We start from the raw sequence: 26,604 nt of genomic DNA, 5'->3' as shown, positions 1-26,604 counted from the left end.
GTGCAGCAAACCCATATCACCAAGGATGACATGAGCAGTTTAAGGATTAATAACAGGTAGATACTATATATGATAGTGTCTTCCAGTTAAAATTAACGGATTAAAAATCCAATATACGCAAAATTTCTTTTATTAAACATGTTAAATCCAGTTAATACATATTATCACCCTCTTGGCTGAAGAAACTTTTTCTTTGTCTTCTTGTTCTTCCAAAGTACATGCCATCTTCCTCCTCCTTACTCTCTTCTCTTTCGTTCGGTTTGTCAAGGTCATCTAATCTCTTCTTCTTCTTTAATTTATTCTTCAGTTTCTGCTTTTCAGCTTTGGAAAGTTTCTTGTTAGTTGCTGTAAATAAAACAACAAGTTATTTATTTCACAGATCATAAAAGTATTATAAACAGAGGTCGGGCATCATACACACAAGGTAGGGACTAGGAGGGGAGCACACGTATGGCTGCGCTCCTCAAAAAGTATTCATAATTCGGGAGATCTGATTGATACGAAGGAAAATTGTTGCATAGTAATATTACAAAGTGTAACAAACAGATTAGAAAATAGCAATTTCAGGGATTGTGTCTGATAGTGCTAATTAGTCAAGAAACCAGGGGTACAACATCAGTGCCACAACAGGCACTATTGCCGCCACAGTTACAAAGTCACATTCAGTCAGTGTGTACATAGCTAGCTATGATGATGATGAATAAAGCAAGCTGTCAAAATGTGTAGCATTAGGGCTATACTGGTGCTAAGGGGAAAATGAAGCCAATTCCTAGTGATATATAGCAGGATGTAGGCGTGACCTACTGTCTGGCAGTGGCCTCAGTTCATCCTCAACCAAGGGAGGATGAACTGAGACCCACATGGAGAGCTAAGCTGCTGGACGTGGCAACAAGAAACTTTCTAAGCCATCAAGCGACCAACAAAAATGAGAGAAGATGAACCAGCAATGCCTGATCTGATATTCACCCTGAATGAGTTGGATATAAGAGAAGTTAAGTTGGAAGCCCCCTTGGAAATGAGTGATCACAGTGTATTGATATTTGAGTACCTTGTAGAGCTAGGAGTAATCTCCCCCCAAAAAGAACTAACAAACAAGGGGATGGTGTATCAAAAGGGAAATTATGAGATGAGAAAATTCCTAAGAGAAATACCATAGGACACAGAACTCAGAACTAAGACTGTACAAGACATGGACTATGTCACCAAAAAGTGTCAGGAGGCAGTAAACAGGTTTATTCTGGCCCAAAAGAAGCAAAAGAAGAATCCATGGTTTAATAGGACATGTATGGAAGCAAAGTTAAGGTTAACCCAAGCAAATGTAACGTAATGAACATAGGTGCAGGGAGCCGGAGGCCAGATACAAGGTATCATTTGGGAGACGAAATTCTTCTAGAATCAGAGAGAAAGAAAGATCTGGGGGTTGATATCATGCCAGAACTGTCCCCTGAAGCCCACATCAAGAGGATAACATCAGCAGCATATGCCAGGTTGGCCAACATAAGAACGGCCTTTAGAAACTGGTGTAAGGAATCATTCAGAATCTTGTATACCACGTACGTCAGACTATCCTAGAGAATGCAGCTCCAGCATTGCGTCCATATCTCGTCAAGCATAAAACTAAATTGGAGAAGGTTCAGAGGTTTGCCACCAGACTAGTGCCCAAAATGAGGGATATGAACTACAAGGAGAGACTATGGAAATTAAACCTCACGTCGCTGAGAGACAGTTAGGGGGACATGATCACCACATTCAAGATTTTCAAAGGAATTGATAGGGTAGACAAAGACAGTATATATAACACAAGGGGTACACACACTAGAGGACACAGGTGGAAATTGAGTGCCCAAATGAGCCATAAAGACATTAGAAAGAAATTGTTTAATGTCAGAGTAGTTAATAAATAAATGGAATGCATTAGGAAGTGATGTAGTGGAAGCAGACTCCATACACCATTTCAAGTGTAGATATGATAAGAGCCCAATAGGCTCAGGAACCTGTGCACCTGTTGATTGACGGTTGAGAGGTTTGACCAAAGAACCGAAGCTCAACTAGATGAGTAAAGAATATATTATGTAGTTGTGTGGGTGCCACATGTTAGATCATCCTAATTGCTGCAAATATGACTTTTAACCGGGTGTCAGTAGTGCTACCAATTTCGGCATTACAGTATTATACAGCAAAAATTGAAATACAGTACCAGGCTTCCCTTCTGTGTTGTTGAATACATACTGAGCATTCTCCAAGTTATTATTACTTTCCACGAGTTACACGCATCTCTTATATCATCTGGTGGAGTTCATTTGTAGATTTGGCTGTCAATGTCTTCTAGTATTTTACCATGGGGATGGTCATAATCTTTATTTGATAAGCTAATTTGATTAATAACAACAACACTACATTAATCATCAGTATTATGATTTTTTTCAGAGAAAGGTAATTCTAAATGAATAACCATCCATAAATACAACTTTGAATCTGAACTGAATTTAAAGCTTCACCACCTGCTCTCTTTTGTATGACAAAGCTGTATTTGCCATGATGAAGGCTCACTAGCAGCCTGTTGAGTTGACATCCAAAACGAAAATACAAAAAATAGTTCTGTGATGTCAATGCATCTATTTTGTCTATATCACCACTAAACCCAAGATAATATGAAACACTTAAGAAATGACAACAAGAAAATGATAACTTTTGTAAGTGTACAATTTTTAGGGATAGAAAATATAAATAATGTACTGTATCACACCTTACAATGAGAAGGACCACTTACGATATTTCATGGGAAAAGTTGCAGGAATCTTGAAGTGCTTGAGATGAAAAGGTGTAAGGACATGGGTGTCAATGGCAAGCCAAGGAGGTACACTATACTGTTTTGAGACTGGAGCAGAAGCTGAATACGACGAATGAAGATTAAATGTTTGCAAATGACCCTCCCTGCAAGACAAATTAACAATTATAAAATACTGTACACGTATTCTGTACATGAAATGAATGCACCTAAAAGTGTTCAACAATGAACACTTTTGATGTTCAATGAAATGAACAATGGCCTATAGAAACCCCCACTACATGGGGGTTTCTATAGGCCATTGCTCTTCATGCCTCTGAGGGGCCAGGTTCTGGCTCGTGGTCCCCGTTAGGCCTAAAGAACTCCATACACATGACTGATGCCAAAGTCTGACATTAGCAATATCAGCCTGGATAGCTCCAGGGAGCCAATGGGGCTCCCCCCAGAAAATAAATACATGGAAAATACTGGAGGGCACAGTAAAATAACAACATACTGGAGTGAACAATATGGAAGAAAATGCAGAATAGAATCAACGAAGAGCAGGGGTGCCATAGGCACAATCAGAGAACACTGTCTAATTGAAAACTTTATTAATGTCGGCTTGTAGTTTTCAATGTTTTCTACAAAAGTAATTTTCATGCCGATTTTTGTGTCGGCTGCAAAAGATGACACGAAGCTCACTGACCAGCTAGTCATCACAGAGAAAGAGCCAGGAAGAAAGTGATGTATGATCACCAACTGGGATTTTTTATAGGCACAATACTACAGAAAGGTGGTAGTGGCTACCAGGTGAGTAATGGCCATGATATTTTTGTGCAGAACTTATTTTGATATTGTATTTAATTGATTTCAAATACTGCTCTGGCGAGGTTTTGTAGTGTAAAGGAATGTACCCTCTGATGTGCATTCAGTGCTGGATTGAGATTTTGCCAACGTTTCCCTTCGTCCTTGGGCAAAAACATTTTTCAGAGCTTTCTACTGGCTAAGGTGATAAGATTTTCCTGGCCCTGGCATGAGGCAGCAAGACCCTACGAAGAACAGGGCTTTGGCTCGGAAAATGGACAGGTCTAACAGTAATAAAACTGTATGAATACAAGTACTTAACATGAATATGTGACAAAACTGAATAGACTGAACTTACTGGTCTGATTGTGTTGCCCTAAGCAGCTGGATAAATGCATTTGTATTAGGGTCATGATGAAGGAGATACTGTCCAGGTGACATAGTAGACATCACAGAAAACACAGAGTACAGAGTTGCGAGTGGTTGATGAGGCGAAAAGGCAATATGTGGTTGCTTTCCTTCCTTCAAAATTGTAGTTAAATCCTTTTCCTCCGTCATCATAACTTCACCGGTACTCTCACACACGCGTACTGAAATGATATTTAATAATTACTTACAAAAAAGTTTGTTCATTGTAGCTAATAAGAAAAATACATGTATGTACTGTACATGCCAATAAAGAAAAGGGGTAGTGCGAAAACTTGGATATTTAATAATGTGGTCCAGGTAAGTTTCCAATCAAGTAGTGTGAAATGTGATACACAAGTGGCATTATACTTGAACCTCAGCACTACGAATCTGAAGCGCTGTCCACTTAGCTGTCAGGCGCCCTCAGAGGCCGATCATTTGAAAACAAGTGGCAGACAGGTGGAATAAATGACAAGTGATTATGATTATCATAAGAAAGAACCCTAAGCATAGCTCTCCTTTAACTACTCTTGGGTAATTACAAACACAGATGATGGTAATCATCAGAACACTGCCACAAAGACCTCTACTGAAATACAAAAATAAATATTTAATACATTTTTGTATATCAAAGGCAACACACCTTGAAGGAGAGAGGTATTGGGGCGAACTAACAGCTGAATCCATTGGTGTGTTATCTCAGACCAAGTATTAACTTCACAGCCAAAAAATGCTTGGTTTTCTAGTTTGGGATATATAACGTATGCTTTAGTCGGTATCTGCAGGAAAGATAAAAAAAAAATGCATTATACATTTATTAAAATATTGTACTTTTCATAATTTATATTTTATTTACATTCCCAGTAAAATGATTAAACTAGATCTGTTTCAACTGTCGGTGGGAAATTGATAAAGGTGTTCCCAGCCTGGTAAGATTATTAAGATTATACTCAATTGTGGTTATCTGCTCTCTCAACTCCTCAAATGTTGCCTCTGGCAGTTTGTATACAAGAAAAAATTTCCTTAAGAACAATAGTTTTATGATCTTACATAATTGTTTTAAGTTTCTCGTCAAAACAACGAGGTACCCAAGAGACTGAATAGAGAAACACGTTAGAAGGAAAAGAAATGAAACAAATAAAATAATTGAACAGGATAGACCCATAAATTATCCATTTTGAGGATACCTAATTACTATTTGCATTAAAACCCAAGTCACACATTTTCATCAAATCACAAATAAGTTCACATATATATTAATTTCACCTTCTGCTGCTTATTCCTTGAAAGTCCATGAATGTTATGCCGAACAATGATCCGGAGTGGCTGCAAAGACTGGCTGGGTTTTCTACTGCTAAATCCAAATGAAAACAGCTGATAGTGAACATTATTTCCAGTCCAAGGAGGACACTCTTGAACCTGAAATAAGTAAACAAGGCTTTATGTAACATCAACTCCACTCCAAAGAGGACAATATTGTACAGTACTTGAAATAAAAGAACACGTGTGGTGGTGGGGGTAGAAATAAGAGACAGGAAGGTCAGATGGGAGAAGGCATGGAAGGCAGGAAGGTAGTTCTGAAGGGGATTGGAATGGTGAAGGGAGGGAGCCACTGTATATCAGTACAGAACTCTATATACAGTGTATATAGGTGCCACCTCACCGGGAAAGGCATCCATACCACTGCTGAGTGAAAAGAAACCAAAGCCACACAATCCGCTGAGTGAACCTCCCCCAACAACGTAAATGAACAATCAAATCTCTCAAAACAAGCGCGCACTTGTTCACCTCACCTCTAACACTTGTTTGGGAAGGGGATGGGACCTAGGCTCATGCTGTCTAATAGCTAGAGCAATCAGTGCTGGAGCAAATGCATGCAGACACAAAACATACCCAACTGACAACCTGGAAGGGAGGGAATCAGGGAGCCACTGGTGCTCACCCAGAAATTGGCATTTCATTACATCCAACGCTTGGTTTTTGGGAGTAGCGCCTTGTAGTCCACGGAGAAGAAAAACAACGATTCTCCAAAGAGGAGGAGGAGGAATCTCAGGCAGTCACGACGAGGCTGAGACAGCAGGTCGAGACACGACCCAAAGCAACACAGAGCAATGAGACCCAGGAACATGAACCAAGTACCGGGCTGCAAGTACCATGTGCAACAACCCCCCCAAAACCCCACACTTCCATATCAGCCCAGTACATATTAGCAAAAACAGCTGCAGGAGCAGCAAACTTACTAGCATTATGGGTACATGGGTAAACTGCAGGCTGGTTAGACCTAATGAAACTGTGGACACCCTGAGAGACACGAGCCTTGGAACAGGAAACCAAGGAAGCAGGAACCACCTAAAAAGTATCCACAATAAGAGAAACAGTGGTATGAAGGTAGCAGCAGAGCCACCAATGGGCACTACATGTGATGCACCCCCAGGCCGAACCAACGAAGCATCGATAACCAAAGGACCCCTCAAGAAGCCAGCCGACTCATTCTTTGCCAGAAAAGAAAGAGCCAGCTGCAAACAAAGTGCCCACAAGAGTCATGGGATAAAATCCACACCTCTGGATATGAACATGAAGTCCCCCCCACCCCCAGCCACTTGAGGCACATATGGCCCAGAAGAATCTGGCTCCACAGATGGCCTACCTCAACCAACAGCATCAGCAGCCCCAGCTCTACCTAACTGCCTCCAGGAACAAGAACAAAAACCATGTAAACACAACATGTCAGAAATTGGCCAACAGGAGACATCCTCAGAAGACAAGAATCAAGCAACACCCTCAAGAAAGAGACCTGCAATAAACTTAGAGCCAAGCACCTCAACGTCCTCGCACAGCTAATCAGAATGGAGCTCCATGAAGTCAAGAAGTCGGAAATCCAAGGACAGGTGAAAGCGAGCACAAAAGTCCTCTGCCCCGATGGCAGCCAACAACAAAGGCAGTCAGGCATGGAGCTGCAGCAAGCCTATATCCTGCAAAAGAGTGGGAGCAAACTGGCCAACCCATCATCTTGAATAATACATTGCATTTTTATGCATAAATCTCCAATAGCCAAAAACTTCTGTACTAAAAATGGTAGGTCGCAAAATTGATGTGATATTCTGTTTTCTATTCATGGGTCTTCAGCTAGGTTAGGTTAGGTAATTTAGTACCATACAATCCATCAGTTTAGTGACATCATGAACACTCAAGATAGGCAAAACAAACCCACTAACAGTAGCTGTCTAGTATGTATGAACTTTATCAGAAGGGTCAAAAGGTAAGGGGAGGAAGGATAGGAACTGAAAGGAAGGGAAAGGAAATTAAGGGAAGGGCACGGAAGAAACTTGAGGGAAAAGGAGAAAGTAATAAGGGAGGAACTGCACTTAGCTAGCCCAGCCTTGCCCTGCCAGTTCATAACACTTTGGCAGTCTGGCCTCTCTGCACGTTTCTGACTATAAATGTTCTGGGCTTCCTGAACTGCTCAGGGGCCACTCAGCGATGAGAAATTTTTTTACAATCATCTTACATCTTCTTGAGATCTTGAGATGATTTCGGGCTTTTAGTGTCCCCGCGGCCCGGTCCTCGACCAGGCCTCCACCCCCAGGAAGCAGCCCGTGACAGCTGACTAACACCCAGGTACCTATTTTACTGCTAGGTAACAGGGACATAGGGTGAAAGAAACTCTGCCCATTGTTTCTCGCCGGCGCCTGGGATCGAACCCAGGACCACAGGATCACAAGTCCAGCGTGCTGTCCGCTCGGCCGACCAGCTCCCTTTACATTTTCTAAACTACTGTATTTGTTGGATTATAACTATAAATTTTATGTAAAAATGTTTGCAAATGAATTATCTTGAGAACAGAGCAAAAACAAAAGTGTATTTTTAATAGATTATGCACATCAGCGATGAACATATGAATGTTAATGAATAGCAATCGGATGACACGTTTTAGCATCGTTGGAATATGAAAGCATTAATACCAAATTATAATGCTTGTGTATAAACACTCATACTACAGTATTTCTGATAAATAAATGCATGCAGAAAAATCCAATGAAATTATTTTATCCAGTCTTCTCATTTGGACGTCCTTAAGCATTCAGTGATTTGGACACATGGAGTTACATTGCATATTACATTGATACATATACAATACAGTACACAAAACTATACAATACTGTATTATATCACAAACCTGCATGTGTGCTGGCCAATTGGTATTCAGTGTATTCGACCATGGGGTTTTCGTAGGTGTTGTAGGAGATGCTTCACATTTCTCAGATTTCATAGTAGGAGAGTTTGTCTGTGTTGGCTTCAGCAAAGAATCTTGCATGCTAAGTAGCTCTTCTAAAACATTGTTGCCACTGTCAGATACCGAAGGCCTAATTTCTTGAGGTTCAATGGGACTATTGATCTTTGAAGAGCCAGCATTACTACAAAATTTTTGATGATTAGAAGCTCTTGTTTTCATTGGAGAAGCACTCTGCCTCATTTTCATTGCTTTATTGTTTTTCATCTTTGAGGTTCCAACGTCCTCACTACTGGTATTAAGGTCTACGTAAACACCTTTTTCATTATTTTTTGGTTCTTGTCCATCTTCACTTGACAAGGAATTCCTGTTTTGCTCAACGGAGTTCGTTTTATTTCGTTTCTTACATTCTGGTTTTTGCTGTTTACCTCCTTCTTCTTCTTCTGTACAATTTTTTCTCGAGCCTCCAGAATGCCTAGAGGCACTTGGCAGCCCAACTCCAAAAGTATCGTGATCGGCAGTAGACGTCAGATCAAAAATATCGTCATATTTTCTCTTCCCATCGTCATCTCTCGTTCTAGTATCACTGCACTCTTCATCCTTCCTTTCCCAATTGAAGATCAAAGGGTATTTCATTCTGATAAAACAAAATACAAAATTAATAATTTAAAGTAATATTTATATTACATAAATTTCCCCCATTTAAAGCAGGGTGGTATACGTAGATAGTCAACACAGTTTTAATAACTTCACTACTATGTAATTCAATGCAAAGATTGTATCATTTCACTTCGATTCATACATGTGTGACCTGCTTGAGTGATTTGGAGAAATTTAATGAGGCAACTAAGAAAGATTTTGGTTTATATATGACAGTGGTTTTCAACCTTTTTTGGGGGGACCACAGACGCCTCTGAGACGTTGATAAAAGATACGAACATCTCTCAAGCCCCTCCTCACCACTCATAAAAATTCAGAAATACACACACATTTATACATGCACGCAAGACAACATTTTGCCCCTAGTGCTATATTGGTATGTTGCCATGAGCCATGTCACAAAGTATCACAACATAAAAGCAATTCTGAGCAGTTTTGTTTCATCAGCCATATACATGGCTGATGATCATGGAATGATCATCTTTAACATCCAATTTATTTTGACTTTTCATTTTAATTGCAACTACTAAAAATTTTGATTTAAGAGCTATAGCAACAACTGCAATCAGGACACCCATACCAAACTTTGCCTATTTATGATCAACGGCAAAAAATATCATGGGTAAACCAATCGTCTAACCACCTCCTAGTCCTGCTGATTAGGAAAATATTTTAATGCTCACAAAATACATTAAAATCATTCTCTATTAGTTTGGCAACCAATTACGAATTGTTCATTCTGTAAGGATAACATTATTTAATAAAGAAATCCACAAGGGCCGTGATGAGGGTTTGAACTTACACCTGGGATGATCCCAGATGCTGCCTTGGTCGACTGCGCCACAGTACAAGAATTGCAACCGGGAGTTCTACTGATATTCAACAGGTCAGTTCTACTGACCTTATGATTTCTGTGTGTATTGAGGTAAGGGCAAAGAGGTAGAACCGCTTATTGACAGAGCCCAAGTGCATGAGGGAATTGTGTAAAACCCTGGTTAGTGTCTTAGAAGCGCTGCAGGATCCGAGTGAGGGCAGTAAAACTCCCGGTTGCAATTCTTTTACATGCGGTGCAATCGACTAAAGAAGCGTCTGGGATCATCCCGGGCGTAAGTTCAAACCCTCATCACGGCCCTTGTGGATTTGTTCATTTGATGTATCACGCTGTTGTGATTTCTGTGTGTATTATTTAATAGTTTGAATACTGTTTGAATACTAATGAGGGCGGTGATACTCAAGCAACTGCTGAGCCTAGTTCTAGCATTACATGCTTACATGACACTAATCAGGGGTTCTGGGATACCACACACCTGTGATAAACAATTACTACAAAGCAGAACCTTTGTAAAGTTCTATAAACCTTAGACCCAAGGGAAAAATAAAATGCATGTATGCCCCCCTTAACCCCCACACAAAGTATTCCTCACTTTAAAAACTGCAATTTCCTAATTTCTGTCAGTGATGCCAAAGCTGACTTTTTGTAGAACAACTGCTTCTTTTCTAAAGGGGTCCAAGTTTTTTTGGGCATAGGCTTGTCAATATATACAGTTCTGAAGCTGCTTTCATGTCCGTCAGCATCTGTTAAAAATATAAATTATAGTTAATCAAAGATATTGTAGTCACATGTGACAAAAATAAAATATACCTACAATGTTGTTTGACGATATTATTATAGATGAAGGTTCAGTATCTTGGCTACATATACCAGCATATCTTATGATGTCAACAACATGAAATAGTCTTAAAAATCTAATTCCATTCTTATATCTCAATTTTCTTCTTTACAACACTGTTTTCTTTATACAGTGGTACCTCACTGTATAAAGTGAATTAGTTTAAGAATGCCCCTCTTTACAAGCTTTTCGGGTTACGAGCCCGATTTCTTCGGAAAATTTGAATTGGATTACGAACTTTACCTCGGGATACAAGTTTGTTGATACCCGTATGGCCAACCTAGCGTGTGGTGGTACAGCAATCGCGCATCAGTTTCCCAGTGCCTCCTGCCTAGTGACTATCCCCGCCTGAATTCTTTGCAAGGGTTTACAGTTTCTTTTCGGATTTTTGGCTATTTGAACATAAAAGTTGCTACTGTATTATATATCTTGCCATGAGTCCCAAGAAAGCCAGTGGTAAGGTTCAAGGCAAGAAAACACATGAAAGAATGAGCATAAAGGAAAAACAAGAGATCATTCGTAAACATGAAAATGGTACACGTGTTGAACTAGCTAGGCAGTATAACAAATCTTCAGGGGAGGAGGAGGCAGTAGAGGATGTCCCTTCCTCATTAATTAAGAAAATGTGTGCAGTATGGGAAGAACCGCAAAGTTTTGCTGAAAAGTCACCCAATCATCGGGCTGTGGGGACGCTAAGCCCCGAAATCTTCAAGATAACCTCAGGATATTCCCCCTTGCTTGAGTCACTAACTTTACTTCTAAGCTTATATGTAACAGAATAAGGAAAGAGGGAGTTTCCTCAATTGGTTGAAGATGGACTATTGTGCTACCTATATATAAACTAAGGAAAGACTATAGCCATGCATCTGAATTCCACATCACATCACATATAGCCAATGTTTATGCTATATTGAGAGAGGAGTGGATTTTTTCTTTTTAAACCTATCTTTATTCTTCTTGTTTGCTGTTAACTTCACTTCAAGCGAATTCATGCAGCTTGGAATATTCCAGGAAAGTATCCCTGGCACAGATCAAGACTCTGAGGTACATTATATTTTTGTGGTTTCATTATATTCACTGGTGTATATGTTGTAGCTTCTTAGGCACGGGTGACAAGATACTGGCTACTTGAAGCCAAGCGCTTATAAAGAAAAGAAGTGAGGCTGGCTGATACAATACATGTTGTACCAGCCAGTACACCATACTTCACCTGATCTTTATGCAAGTGTTTAACTAGGTATGGACACCAGGCTGGAGCTGCATACTCTAGGATTGGTCTCACATAAGTGGTATACAAGGTCCCAAATGATTCCTTACACAAGTTTCAAAAAGGCAGTTCTTATGTTGGCCATTCTAGCATATGCCACTGATGACATGCTTTGATGTGGGCTTCTGGGGACAAGTTTGGTGTGATATTTTTCTATTTCCATTCTATAACAGATCTTTGTATTTGACTCTTGTAGGATTTCACCTCCCAGATGGTGCATTGTGTTCAGCCTCCTGCTCCCTTCACCTAATTTCATTCCTTTACATTTTCCTGAGTTAAACATACTGTGAGTGAATGAGTGTGTTTTCCTGACTTTAGTGCAGATGCTCTGCAATGTGCCACTTAAGTCAATATGTCTAATCTTAAACATTCACATTACCTTCATACAAAGTACATTTTCTAATTCTCAACTTACCTGTAATTTGTCGTGACTCAATTTTAACAGGAATGTCCCACTCCTTATCAAAACTTGGACCATAATTGTCAGCTAATATCTTCAAGGCACCAGATGATATGACAATATTTGCTTGATATTCTGTAGCCAGATACTTAGCATTCTGGTCCTCACTCACTGAAATATAACATTTTAATAACTTTTCTGTTCTCAAATATGGACATTATTCCAGTATCACACAATTCCAGAATTAGTTGCATTAAAATGATAATGACAATGATACCAAATTGAAAAACCCTGGACGAGAATTGAGGTGACAAAGTTGAAGAGAGTATACACTTTTCAGAATTTCCGAGTGCACCCGTGAAACGCTGGGGCCCACTCAGCCTAGTTGAGGGCTGGCGGAGTGGGGCCGCCAAAGTGTTAAATTATAAAACAAAAAACAAATACATGGAAACTAACCTGGAGTTTTGAAAAGGGTGTTCTTGGACTCGCTTGTTTCATCTTGTGCTGGAGGTTGATGTTTTGATACAGATTCATCCAGTGGAAGTATGACTGCATTATATTGCCTTCGAGGTTTCATCAAGTTTATGCTACCCTAAAAGAAACCTTGAGAATAGTTTAATGTGATAATATTAATGATGACAGTAGACCTTATTCAAAGCATTTTTCTGTTCAGTATCATTTTATTTCACAACTACCTGTAGCACAATCAGATGCATTTTGGTAAAAGTTATATTGAAACAAAAATTTGGCCATTTATATTTTTATACCCGATTCTTTAAGAACTTCCCTTATTTGAGTGAAATTTGGTCAATTATGAAGGAACGCAAATAACAACAGATCACCAGAGCCAATTAGAATGTTTATGAAGGTTAGAGACAATGGAAGGCAAGGATTTAAAGACCTACACTTGTCAAACATATTTCAAATGTATAAAAAGTACTAAAGACTTAATTATGTCACAAAATAAACTGTTAAATGTGAGTATCACTCCATTAAAGAAAAATTAGGCTTTCTATAAAAATGTTTGATACCTGATATATGTTCAATTTATTTTATATCAAAACTGCATTTGGTTCTTGTGAAAGCTATGCATGCACAACTAGTTTCATCAGTAAGTCTACCCCTATAATTACACTTGACAAAGTTCTTCACTGAAAACAATGACTTGCATGAATGTGGCAATGATAATGCTGTTAATACAGTACTGTACTGCCATTTTCAAACATGAAAGTTTCAGGAAGGGAATTCCAGAGTTTCAAAACAATTTTCCACAATTTTCTGCATTAATCCAGTGATTAACCGACCTCTTATAATATTTTTTTAGTTCAGCTCTTAAATAATCAAATTTTTCCTCAAAATTGATGACAAATTGTCATCATGGGACATGATGACAAAAAAAAATTGCACATACTGTACTCCCTTAACACACCGAGTAATATTTAAGTTTTGGACAAACAAATGGGGGCTATGCACTCGGAAACAAAATTACAGTATTCTTACCAAACTTAGCAGGTGGCCAACATGTGTGAAGCAGAGAGAGCTGTATCTTCCAGTTGTGTCTTGTGGGCAAATCGGTATTTGAAGTTCATGAACATAAAATCTCTTGTACCTGGAGCTTCGTTTACACCGGTGCTGAAACACATATCAGAGCATTTGGCATTTGCATAGTAATGGATTAAAAATATATTATAATAATTTAAAAATAAATGAGTGATAAATATAAAGATAAATAATTTTAAAGTTAAGTTACTTTGACCTTCTTAATCATTTATATTTGTCTATCAGCAAAATAAAATAGCAACAATATCAGGAATTTGCATATGGAGTTCTAAGTTAATATGAGTGTTTCTATGTTAAATATCTTAATTTACTCACTCAAATAATTGGAAGGTTTGGTTATATACAATAAAGCAAAATTTGTGTTTATTGATACATGTTGTATTTGATGACAGGACCAGAGTTTAATAATTGGGCTCGAGTGGTTTCTTGTCATCTACTGGTGGGAGTGGAATCTCTGTTGCATCAGCAATGCCTTTAGTGTGTGTGTTTTTGATGAATTCCATGATAACAGTGTTCTTGGATATTTATTTGTACCTTAGATCTGCAAGTACAGTACAGTATAGATACATCATTTGTTGTAGGTCAGGGTATTGCTAAATTTATAATCTCTGGTTTAACAAGTATTTCCAAGCTCTCAAGGTTAATATATTTGGGATTTGAACATAACCTTTCAAAAACTTATGATATAAACCTTTCACCACTGTGCAGGGACTGGGATCTTTGTTTACAGATATTTTCCCATGTTAAGTTATATCTTATTAGTTCCGTGTCCAGAACCATTTTGTTTTCGTTGCTGCATTCATCTGATGATTTCAAAGCCTAGTTTCTTTTCTTAAATTTGTTTCAATGGTTAGCTCATTTTTTATTCTCTGGGTAGGTTCTGTATGTAGCTCCCCTCAGCTTGTGACACTGTTGCTATAACCTCATTTAACATGCAGGCTCCTATTACAATCTCTGCCCACTGGCTGCAAATGGCATTCCAATGATTGTCTTTCTCTCTCTCTCTCTCAAAAAAAAAAAAAAAAAAAAAAAAAAAAAAAACAGGAGAGCATATGAGGCCCACAGATCAACTCACGACTGAGATAAGTTGCCAACAACTCTCATGAGAGAAGTCTTTGGAAAACCATAACTTACCAAACTAAAAAAAAATTAACCTGTTAACTGTTCTCAACCAACACGTCACCCTCCCTGCCACCAGGTGCCACCTAGCCACATGTGAGAATTCGGTAAGGTGGGCCCTTTACTTTCCTGTCTGGATTGGTTTTCAACAGACTGTTCCTGCATGGGACACCGATTTATCATTAAGTTGGATAGCCTTCCTTTTGGACTTCAGTCCTAGCACTAGGGATACATGATATGTATGTTTCATGAGTGCGTAAGCTAGTCTCATTCAGTATTCTCCGATATCTGCACAGTTTTGGCATGTGTTTCGGGGTTCCCTTCTCTAGAGCCACAGGTGAAGTTCAATAAAAACCAGAGTTATCTTCTGAGGATTTTGGGGTTCCTCCTTTGGGTAGACTCCTCTTGAGCCAGCTGCATCTAAGGAATTGTTGCAGAGCTTGGTTGCTGTTGCAGTAATTAGTGCAGTGTGTATTTGTAGTGCATGTCCAACTCATGAGGGCTTTGGATTCTTGCACCATTTGCTGCATCACTGAAGGGTAGTATGCAGTGATTTTCATTGTTTCCACTATTAATTACGCTTACTCATTGTTAAAAATAATGGGCTTCTATATAGATGATGAGTCACAATAACGTGGCTGAAGAATGGTGACCAAACCACACACAAGAAGAGGAAAAGACGATGACGTTTTGATCACAAACTATTCCCATTCTCTCTCACATTCCCATTCTTACTCCTTTTATTTCCCCCTTACACCCCCTTATTTACACCTTTTCTTTCCGTACCTTTCGCCTTCCTATTACCTTCCTCTAAGATTTCCTCCTCCTCCTCGCCTCTCTCTTGCACTACTTAATGACCGTGCCTCCCTCCTCTCATCACAATCGACTTGATAATGATCCAGGACGGACCAAAACGTCGTCGTCTCTTCATCTTCTAGTGTGTGGTTGGTCAACATGGAGCTTCTATGTTTGTCAGCCACAAGTGCACATTCTCTCATGCCTGACTAAGCCATCCAAAGTCGCATTCATTCAAGACAACCCCTCCACATGTGTCAAGGGTTATTTGTTTATTTCACTTTAATTAAAGTTACCAATATTCATCATTTTGATTCTGATCAAAATTATTATTTATTATTTAATTAATAATTAATTATTTAATTATTTATTATTATTTATTTAATTATTTGATATTTATCTGATTATTTAAACTAGTACTGTTATTCTATTTAATTAATTTAATAATTACCACACTTTTACACAGCAATAATAGACAATTAAAGCTACACATACTTTGGGCCAGCAGACCAGACAAAAAAAAAAAAAAGTATTTAGCATCATGTTAAAAGAAGTTTGGAAAATATTGGTGTACAGGATGTTTTCATAAGTTATAAGTACAGTATATTGTTACTCACCTGTACATATTCATTTACATAATTTTGCACAATATCTGGAACTGTATTGTAAGCTGGTAGCTGTGCCCTTGCAACCTGTTGTGAGAACTGCATGAAACAGTTTTGTTCTTCATATACACGATTTTGCAGTCTCTGAAAGAAAATAAATAAATAAATAAATTAGTTTTTTATTATTATTTACATATAAATTATAACACTTTAAATCTAGAAATGGTTTGATCACACGGCAGCAATCAAGAAAACTATTCCTGGACCCGCGGTCCATGATAGGAACAGTGCTGCCGATGCTGCTGCTCGTATAGTAAAACATGATATTTTTCAGCTGTAGCCAGTCACGTGAACTTTTATTTATGCGTTCCGCTGAAGCAAAAATGCATCATCCTTCATTTTGTTTAGAACACAGTATGGGGCACAGCATATCAGAGGACCATCCAAAGATAATTTCAACCAGCTATCACTCAAGTCAATAATTGCTCTACTTCTAAGAATTTTCACTATGCTTTACACATTACTTAACAGAAAAGTATAAAGGGTATGTTTCTTTCTTTTCACAGTAACATTCACCAATAATGTGTGCACATTTCCATATGTTTTATTTTTATTGATGTTGAAAACCAAATGAAGAATGTTAAGATACACTTGAGAATATTGAAATGTTCATCAAAATTTGTATATTCAGCATCATTATCGAAACTATTATAAAATTACTTTTTATTTTGCATCTATACTCTAGCAAATTAATTTGCAAACATTTTGACACAAAATTTATACAGGGTAGTAATAAAAAAAATAAAATGTTTATACTCCCCTAACATATTATTATTATTATTTTTTTTATTACTACCCTGTATAAATTTTGTGTCAAAATGTTTGCAAATTAATTTGCTAGAGTATAGATGCAAAATAAAAAGTAATTTTATAATAGTTTCGATAATGATGCTGAATATACAAATTTTGATGAACATTTCAATATTCTCAAGTGTATCTTAACATTCTTCATTGGCATATCTTTCCCGTCTGTAAATGTTCCTGGCATCTCGGAAACCTGCTCAACGACACTTAAAATGTTTATACTCCCCTAACATATTATTATTATTAAGTGTCGTTGAGCAGGTTTCCGAGATGCCAGGAACATTTACAGACGGGAAAGACATGCCAATGAGTCGAAACGTTAAGGTCTTAAATACAGCATCCACAATGCCTAAGCCAGACATATTTCACAATAACTGATAAATAATATTATGAATATTCTTAAAGAAAATATTCTCCTCTTCCCCATCATGTCCAGTAAATATATATTAATCTATGAACAGAGGTAAGGAGAGAACAAGTGTCAGTGGTGGGATAGGATTTTTTTTTTTATTATTATTTTCTACCACAGACGTGGCCACACATTTACAATGCTAACCAACATATATACATTTTCTTCTGTCCTCCATGGACAGGGTTAGAGATGTGTTAAACATATAGTTCAAGGGTTTATTGAACAATGGGATAGGAATGAGAGGAGAGAAAGAGTTGGGGGGGGGGGAATAGAAGGGGTGCATAGCTGCAGGTTGGCAAAACTGGAATTTGAGGTATCAGTGTAGGCATACAGTGGACAGGTGTAAGTTACAGTGGGTGTAAAATGGTGGGCGAGTGTGGGTATGGTGGGCGAGTGTACTCACCTAGTTGTGCTTGTTGGCTCTTTGGTTCCACCTTTCAACTGTCAATCAATTGGTGTACAAGGTTCATGACCCTATTTGGCTTTTATCATATCAACATTTGAAACGGCATATGGAGTCTGCCTCTACCACACCACTTCCTAGTGCATTCCATTGCTAACTATTCTGACACTGAAAAAAAATTATAATGTTTCTGCGACTCATTCGGGCACTCAGTTTGCACTCGTGTTTCCTTGTTCGTGCTCCACACATGCTAAGTAGTTCGTCTTTATGTACCCTGAAATGAACTTACCGAGTACATTTCAAATTCCAGTCCATCAGCTGCAGTTACGGAGGCCCTCATCCTGAATTTGACAAAAGCACGAAGGTAAGTCTCGTGTTCATCGTGATTAAGGTTAGACTTGTATGGGATTGCAACAGGACACTGCTTCTTGAGAAAAAAACCCTGCTGCTTAAAACAGAGGTCCACCTGTAAAAGTAAGAATGAATACTACAAAAATATGGGCATCACATGAAATGTACACATCATCCTCACACACAGTACACTTATGCTTCTTATATATAATTGCTAAATATTTTAATTCAGTAAAATGTTTACAAAATGTAAATGACAACTATTGGAGAAGTATGGAGAATACTCAAAACTAATATGACCAGTGATCTAAACAATATACAGTAGTAATTAAAAACATATTCAATAAGATCTACCTAACAGTCCTTCAGTCTCTACCTGGTTGGGTAGAGGGTGGGATGGGTTCCTAGATGGGAAAGGGTGGGGGGGAAACTATCTATGACCCATCTGCCAACATTCCAGTACAAAGTTCACCAGAATTACCAAAACACATCCTGTCAAACTAGACCATTTCTGGGCTAAAATAATGGCATTACTCATATCAAGTATAATTATAAAAACAACTGAGCACCGACTATCCTCACTTTTTCATTACTAAATCACCAATAGAAACTGAAATATAGGTTCCACAATGAAACAACAATAAGCAGCTTCTACAAAACAGTCAGATGTTTATACCAGAGTAACAAAATCTCATAATAAAACCATGAACTTTTTTTATATGTTTTGCCCTAACCAAAAAATTACAGCCAAACAAAATATTCTAGTCCATAACATATAAAAGGCATACTATACTCTACATTAACAAAAAGTTGGACTTAAACTTATGAGAAGCATCTTTCCGAGTAGATAAATTTCACTTTGTTCATGATCTATGTATCATGCGGAACTGACATATGGCAGTAATACCTTACAATGTTTTTTAAATATCTCCGAAGGTATGTTACTCCTAAGCACCTTTATTTCCTAAAGGTATGTTGTAGTCTCTTAATGAAAGAAAACACACACATCAACATGGAGGCAAGGCTAACCTATGCTGTAAAATATCAGGATGCTGTGCCTAGAAAAAGAATCAAGAAAAGCAGGCTTCAAAAAACAGAATACCTTCCATGCCTTGACTATGCTCCTAAGGTAAGGAAGCCAAGAAAAATATTTACTATTTGGGCCTGCAGGATCGTAATGTTAGCTTCTTGATGACTCCTTTCTAACCGTCGGTTGTCTAATGAACCGACTCATGACCTATTTTCCATTATCATATCTACTACATATTTCTCTCTCACACATACATACATCCTCAGGATGCAGTCCATAGGAGCTGTCTGACTCCAAGGTACATATTTACTGTGAACAAAGGCATTAAGTGAAAGGCACACTGCCAATTTGTTCCTGCTTCAACTGGGAATCAAACCCGGACCCTTAGAACTATGACCATAGAATGCTGTTCATTTAGTTGTGAAGACAATTGTGATCAGCAAATGTGCAGTAAAACTAATTCACTTAAAATTTCCAGTTTTCCATATTACATTTTCTGATATGTAGGGACCACAAAAGACATTAGTCTAATCATCAGACATGTTACTCTACTTCCACATCATACAACATACAAGGTACGTACATCTAATATATCCATCATAATTTGACATCCATACCTCGACATATATAAGGTTACTACATTTTTACCAGGAACTTTTTAACCTATTCATAGTGTCTTTAATATTTTCCTAATCTATCCTCTTCTGTTCCACTGGCTCATCATAAAGTGCATTCACATTACATTTTCTTAGCACCTTCCACTGAATATTTTTAACCTTTGAAAAATAAATAATTATTCTATACAAAGTCATTACTACTTTCTCCCAAACTCCTCATTCTTGACCTTTTTTATTCCTAACTATTTACACCTACTCTATCTACTTTATCTCACAACACTTGGCAGATCTTGCCGCAGTAGTCTTTTCTATTCATTCCATTTCTTTTCAATAGCTTGGCATTTTCACTGAACCATTGTGGACCCATCTTACCTACAGTTATTACTAGTACATTTCCTACAGCTTTGTCTCACCAATAATAGACACCAATATTTTACCAAATTTCCCATTAAATTTTAAGCATTTTATCCACCGTCTTCCCGACATTTAAACACTTTCTCTAGTTGGAAAAAAGACATCTTTCACTTATCATAATTTTGCACACTACTTCATACAGATTTGACTACAAAATCTTCTCTCATTACCTTTGCATCTTTCACACCACATTTAAATATTCTAATTACAAATTTATAATCAAATTAATTTGCTCCATTTCCTCCCATTCCCTTTGCCTCCATGTATACCCATGTATGAACCTATATTCAAAGTTGTCACGATGGGTCAGAATGTGGATCACCAGGAGCTGAAGTTCTTGAATGACTACCATCGAAAAACATCATGGGCACCAGTGTAAACCCACAAGGAAGAGTCCAAAAGTAGTTTAAAGTGTGTAACGTGAGACCCCAACCATTTCCCGAACCTCAAATGGCTGGCAGTCAGAATTATCCAATTAGAAAAGGAAACACCACATTACAATGTGAAGAAATGTTCTCAAGATACTATGAAAACTAAGTTTGAAAAAGTAAAATACCATAAAGATACATACGTATACTGTATACAACATACCTTATGATCCAAACTACGTGTACTTTTTAGTTTATCTTCTTGCTGGTTTTTCACAACTGCTGACTCCGCCTTGTCTGCCGCCTTGTCTTTCTTCTCCCGTTGCAACTGAACCTAAACAAATTTCAATTTAAAGTTGATGCTCATTCCTTTTTTTTTTTCTTTCTTTAATAAAACTGTAAAGTTCTAAATTTGTCTTTCAAAGTTAGTTGAAGAGGTTAGGGGATTGTCCTCTCCAGCAAAGTCATACAGCATTTATCATCTTGTTGAAATCAGTACAGTAATGATAAAATCTGGAAAATTAAACACCCACCCACAAATATGAACTGACAGGAAGTGACAACATTTTGGTCTGTCCTGGATCCTTTTCAAGTTGTGTAATAATGACTATAATGATCCAGGACAGATCAAAACATCATTTCCTTTTTCATATACAGTAATTCATATGATATTTGTGGATTGCGTGTTTTTCAGCCATGTTATTGCAGCTTACTCTCCACACAAAAGCTGGAAGCTTTGTAACAATCCAGATACCTCTAGGCAAGTGGAATGCATTGAAAGAAGAGGTTGTCAAAGCTATTTCCATCCACAACTTTAAAAAGAAATATGATGAAAATGTTATTGTTGAGAGGGGTAATAAAGGGCTAAATTTCACTTCACTGTAATCATTGATAGGTCAGCACTGAACTCTATTTGTTTATAAAGCCTAAGGAAAGTAATGTACATGATGCCTGAAATTCTTTTCATACTAATAGCTTCATTACATATGTATTTATGTAACCGATTTAACCTCTATCATCTTCTTTTGTACATTTTTTAATTATAATTTATTATTATATACATACACAATTGTGGATAATAACTGAAGCCCTCCTACTTTCCCAGCAGGCATTACTCGGTCTGGTTTCCCATTGTCATTGTTCATTGTTTCCCTGTTTGTCTTATCAAGGCCAAAGGCCCAGCTAGGTCAAAGACTGACCATCCTAAGGATGCAAACATCAACAGTCATTTAACTTCTAGGTACCCATTTACTAAAGCATCACGAGTAAGAAAACATGCCCAAACATATCACCCTGGCCTGAAAACAATTGTGGCTCCAATTGGTTGTGAGCCGATTGTACTAACTACTGCACTGCTACTGCATGTAATGAAATGTATCTCTTCTGGCGATTGCATTGGTCAACCAGACCGTGCTGGTCTACTAGGCTGCGTTAGTCTACTTCTTTTTTGTAATTACGGTGTACTAACAAGCAATCTCTAAGCCGAGCAGGTCTTTGGTCTTTGAGCTGTGTTGCCCTGGCAGTTGCGCTAGGCTTTTTTTTTTTTTTTTTGAGATATATACAAGAGTTGTTACATTCTTGTACAGCCACTAGTACACGTAGCGTTTCGGGCAAGTCCTTAATCCTATGGTCCCTGGAATACGATCCCCTGCCGCGAAGAATCGTTTTTTCATCCAAGTACACATTTTACTGTTGCGTTAAACAGAGGCTACAGTTAAGGAATTGCGCCCAGTAAATCCTCCCCGGCCAGGATACGAACCCATGACATAGCGCTCGCGGAACGCCAGGCGAGTGTCTTACCACTACACCACGGAGACTGCTGGTTGTTGTCTTGGCTGTGTGATCTTGGCTGGTTCCTGCCAAATGCTTTTGCTGTGAGGGCATTTCAGAGGATTCTATGGCCAAGATTGCATTTTGTGCTTGACAGCTTCTGAGCTCAGTGTCAATGTGGCATGGGTATGCTTCTTCAGCCTTTTGGCTTATCCTTTTGTCATTGCTAGACTAATGGGTCAGCCTTGGTCATACTTTGTTTTCTTTTATGGGTGGGTCTCTCTGAATGACTAGCTTCCTGAACCCTTAAATGGCTTCAATCCCTATCTGCAATTACCCCCTGTGCTTGAATCGCCAAATGCAATTCTTTACATTATTTCTGTGAGATAATTTTTTATCATGCACACTATAAGATGGGACTTTTAATTAGCCAAGCCATTTAAGGATTAACTGAGGTGTCATAATGGTACAACATTGGGGAGCTATTGATGAGGCCCTCCTAGAAATCCATTGAATGTAATGATATGCCTCTTCCTGATTTATAACATTGTAGCTCCCAGTGCCACCCTGTTCCCTTCTTAGCCATGGGAGTTGGTGGTTTATCTCCTAGGGTGGTTCACGAATGGGTATGAGAGAGAACAATCTCTCCGCTCGTCTTGTACTCTATGGCTTCTGTGCAGTTCTGTTCTGTGCATGCCGTGCACTGAGCATTTGTATTCCCTATTTCAATCTAATATTTCACCCAAGTTCAATCCCTGGACAAGGAGGATTGTTTGGGGGCGCTGATCCTTAGGAATTCATGCCTGCTCACCCAGCAGTAGTTGGGGACCTGGTTATAAACTGAATGGTGGGTCATGTTCCAGGAAAAACCTGTAGGATAAGGTTTAAGATGAACTAAGGGCAGGAAAGCCTTTCAGCCTGCTAACAGGAATCAGAAGTTGTTTGCTTCTATACCACCTATGTAAAAAAAAAAAAAAAGTTATTCCCACTGCCATAGGACATCTCTGTAAATCATTCTTACCTTTGCTATTCTATTCCAAACTTCATCAGAAAAATTAATGATTTTAGACACATTGGGGTCTTTAGAAACATAGTTAGGGATGCCTGATTCATCTGAGGCAAACAGACTTGAATGTTCTCGTAGTATGTCAAGATGTATGAATGGATCATTTTCAGCAACTGGTACAACAACTCTTGATGGTGGCCTGAAAGGAATAAATTATATTATATTATATATATATATATATATATATATATATATATATATATATATATATATATATATATATATATATATAAATAATCATTAATAAAATGCTGTATAACTAGATACTGTATTAGCAATAGTCAAGGGATTGTGTAAAGTATCACTGGTTCACCAATACTGTATTGTAATGGCATACCCAATGACAAATGGAATAAATAACCAGCATTGAATGTAATGAATCGCCATTTTCTGGGCGAGTCCCAGAACTTACCGGGCTAATATGTATGTACTGTACTATATTAGACCATGGCATCAGTCAATTCGATTGGAGTTCTTGCCTACTGGGTACCACGAGCCAGAACCTGGCCCCCCTCAGAGAGGCACCAGGAGCAATGGTCTATGGAACCCCACCCCTCCATGTGGTTAAAAGCATTTCATGTCTACCATCGACCAGGTTAGGCATTCAGAAAGGTAGGCGTCCCAAAACAAACTCCACCTGGTTAAGCATTGCTACCGAAAACCGAACTATCAAGCAGAACTCCTCAATTCGAAAACAAGCAAACAAGCATGACATTACAACCGCCACCGTGCCGCTGTCTGAACAGATATGGAATGCTTCCAACCACGTGGAGGTTTCTATTGGCCTTTGCTCATCATGCCACTCTGAGGGAAGCCAGGTTCTGGCTCGTGGTCCCCAAGGAGGCAAGCGCTTCAATTGAATTTACTGATGCCACGGTCTAATAAATACATATCAGCCCAGTAAGCTCTGGGGAGTTGGAGGGGCTCTCCACAGAAAATATCCTTAATCTTAAAATTAAATATGCTCCCCATATCCCAAATAGGTACAAACAATACATACTGTATTATGAATTACTGTACAGTATAATGTGTTCAGATAGCATACCATAAACCTGAATACTTATCCAATATGTCAATATTCTTCACGATTCAAGCAGGCTTACAATACATTATGAAATATCTGTACTGCTAGTTTAAAATGTAAAAAATACAAACCATTCATTCCTGGACATGTGACTCATGTGTTGTGAGTGCAGTGGTGATAGTTACTGCAGTAGTGGTAATCATGTTGATGGCTCCAGTGGTAATTGCAGTTACTGTGGTTATGGTTGTAGTGACGGTGTGATGGTTAGGGATGCAGCTGTGTTAAAGGTGCGTACCCATCAATGTCTACAAGGAGCGAGATCTAGCAATTTAGGCCTTGCCTCCCAGCTATTTCTACCTGGAAACTCTGAGTTCGGTTTCAACTCCTTTTGACCATGTCGTAGCTCAGTCGATTAAGGCAGCGTCTGGGATGCTCTCGGACGCTAGTTCGAATCCTTGTCACGGCCCTTGTGGATTTGTTCATTTGATGCATCACGCAATTGTGATTTCTGTGTGTAATGAAGTAAGGGCGAAGAGGGAGAACGGCCTATTGACATAGCTCGAGTGCATGGGGAGTTATGTAAAACCCTGGGTTTGTGCCTCGGAGAGACTGCAGGATCCAGTAAGTTCAGTAGAACTTCTGTTTCAACTCCTTTTGACCATGTCATAGCCCAGTCGATTAAGGCAGCGTCTGGGATGCTCTCGGACGCAGGTACGAATCCTCGTCACGGCCCTTGTGGATTTGTACTATTTTGATGACTAATGTTGATGGACTCGATATTATAAAAAACAGTTTAAGCCTTGGGAAAGAGGATATTTAAACTACAGTATAGTTTGTTTTCATTTTGAGTTGGCAAAGTTTTCCTTCACTTAAGTATACTTCATACTCTATATGTAGTGAGACATCTCCTCCCCTTAATATGTGCTCGATATTAAAAAGGCACTTTTGAGAGTGATAAGTACTAGTCTGAAATTAATTCTGGTGCTATGATGGCTGAAATAGTGAAAGGGACTAATGTTCATTTTTCTCTGGAACATGGCCATGGATACAAAGTTCATTTATGTCTACCTTATATTTACAGCTGTATGCTGCTAGATTGGTGTGTCCCAGCCACAGTTTGGTTGGTCATTGTTATAATATCTATTTCTGTTTTTATAGTGGAGTAAATGTTCGCTTGTGTGTTACATTGCAGCTACAGTTTGGTGTTGTAACCCGGTGCCCTACACTGTATTGTCAAGGGATTTCATCGAAATGCTCCTGGAATACAGCATTATTTAGAATAATACTAATAATAATAATACAGGGAACGACTATTTACTTGAAGAGTCCAGGAATAAAGTATATCTTCTCTTCTGTTGGTGCTTGGGAGTCGACGACGATCGAGGGATCGGATGCCATCAATATCTTCTTTGGACCCATTGTAGAAGGTTGTTGTTGTGTTGATTTAGGGGCGACGACGATCGTGGGAGTAGAAGGTTGTTGTTGTTGATATATGGGTGGTATAGTAGATGATTGTGTAGGGGGGAAGACGAGCGTCCCCCGCAGCTGTGTTGACATGTGGGCCCAACTCTCCTCACGATGGACAACGATACTAAATTATCTTTGGAATTGAGCTTATTTATTTATTTATTTATTTATTTATTTATTTATTTATTTATCTACTTATTTATTTATTTATTTATTTATTTATTTATATACAAGAAGGTACATTGGGGGTTAAGAGAGCACATAGAAATGAAGTTGATTTTACATTTTTATAAAGCCACTAGCACGCATATAGCGTTTCGGGCAAAAAGCTTAATGACTATTAATTTACCCCTAATAAATCCCACTGTTTAGTTTACTCACTAACCATCAGTTTTATTTTAGTTTTTGAAACATCAATGCAGGACTAAAGTAAACTTTTAGTGAGTCAAAAAGGTAAAATTTAATACCAATTAACTTTTTTTTTAACAAACCTTCAAGTTCAAGTTCAAGTATGTTTATTGAGATAAGC

At 38.3% G+C, this 26,604-nt stretch overlaps 1 protein-coding gene across 1 annotated transcript; it reads right to left on the bottom strand.

Moving 5' to 3' along the window:
- Nucleotides 1–114: 114 nt before the first annotated feature.
- Nucleotides 115–26,192, bottom strand: Ice2 (Interacts with the C terminus of ELL 2). Its single transcript, XM_045741685.2, has 15 exons — nucleotides 25,927–26,192; nucleotides 23,540–23,723; nucleotides 20,972–21,082; nucleotides 18,258–18,434; nucleotides 16,302–16,433; nucleotides 13,711–13,842; nucleotides 12,667–12,802; nucleotides 12,226–12,381; nucleotides 10,298–10,448; nucleotides 8,160–8,850; nucleotides 5,249–5,401; nucleotides 4,626–4,761; nucleotides 3,933–4,164; nucleotides 2,771–2,934; nucleotides 115–345 (listed from the first exon to the last, which is right to left on the bottom strand). The coding sequence occupies exons 1-15, from the start codon at nucleotides 26,163–26,165 to the stop codon at nucleotides 152–154; spliced, it is 2,988 nt and encodes a 995-aa protein (XP_045597641.1). The 5' UTR covers nucleotides 26,166–26,192; the 3' UTR covers nucleotides 115–151.
- Between the last annotated feature and the right edge of the window lie 412 nt (nucleotides 26,193–26,604).

This window comes from Procambarus clarkii, chromosome 40 (assembly GCF_040958095.1).
Source record: "Procambarus clarkii isolate CNS0578487 chromosome 40, FALCON_Pclarkii_2.0, whole genome shotgun sequence".
Taxonomy (NCBI): domain Eukaryota; kingdom Metazoa; phylum Arthropoda; class Malacostraca; order Decapoda; family Cambaridae; genus Procambarus; species Procambarus clarkii.
The sequence above is the reverse complement of the archived record's forward strand: the minus strand, read 5'-3'. Positions and strand labels throughout refer to the sequence as shown.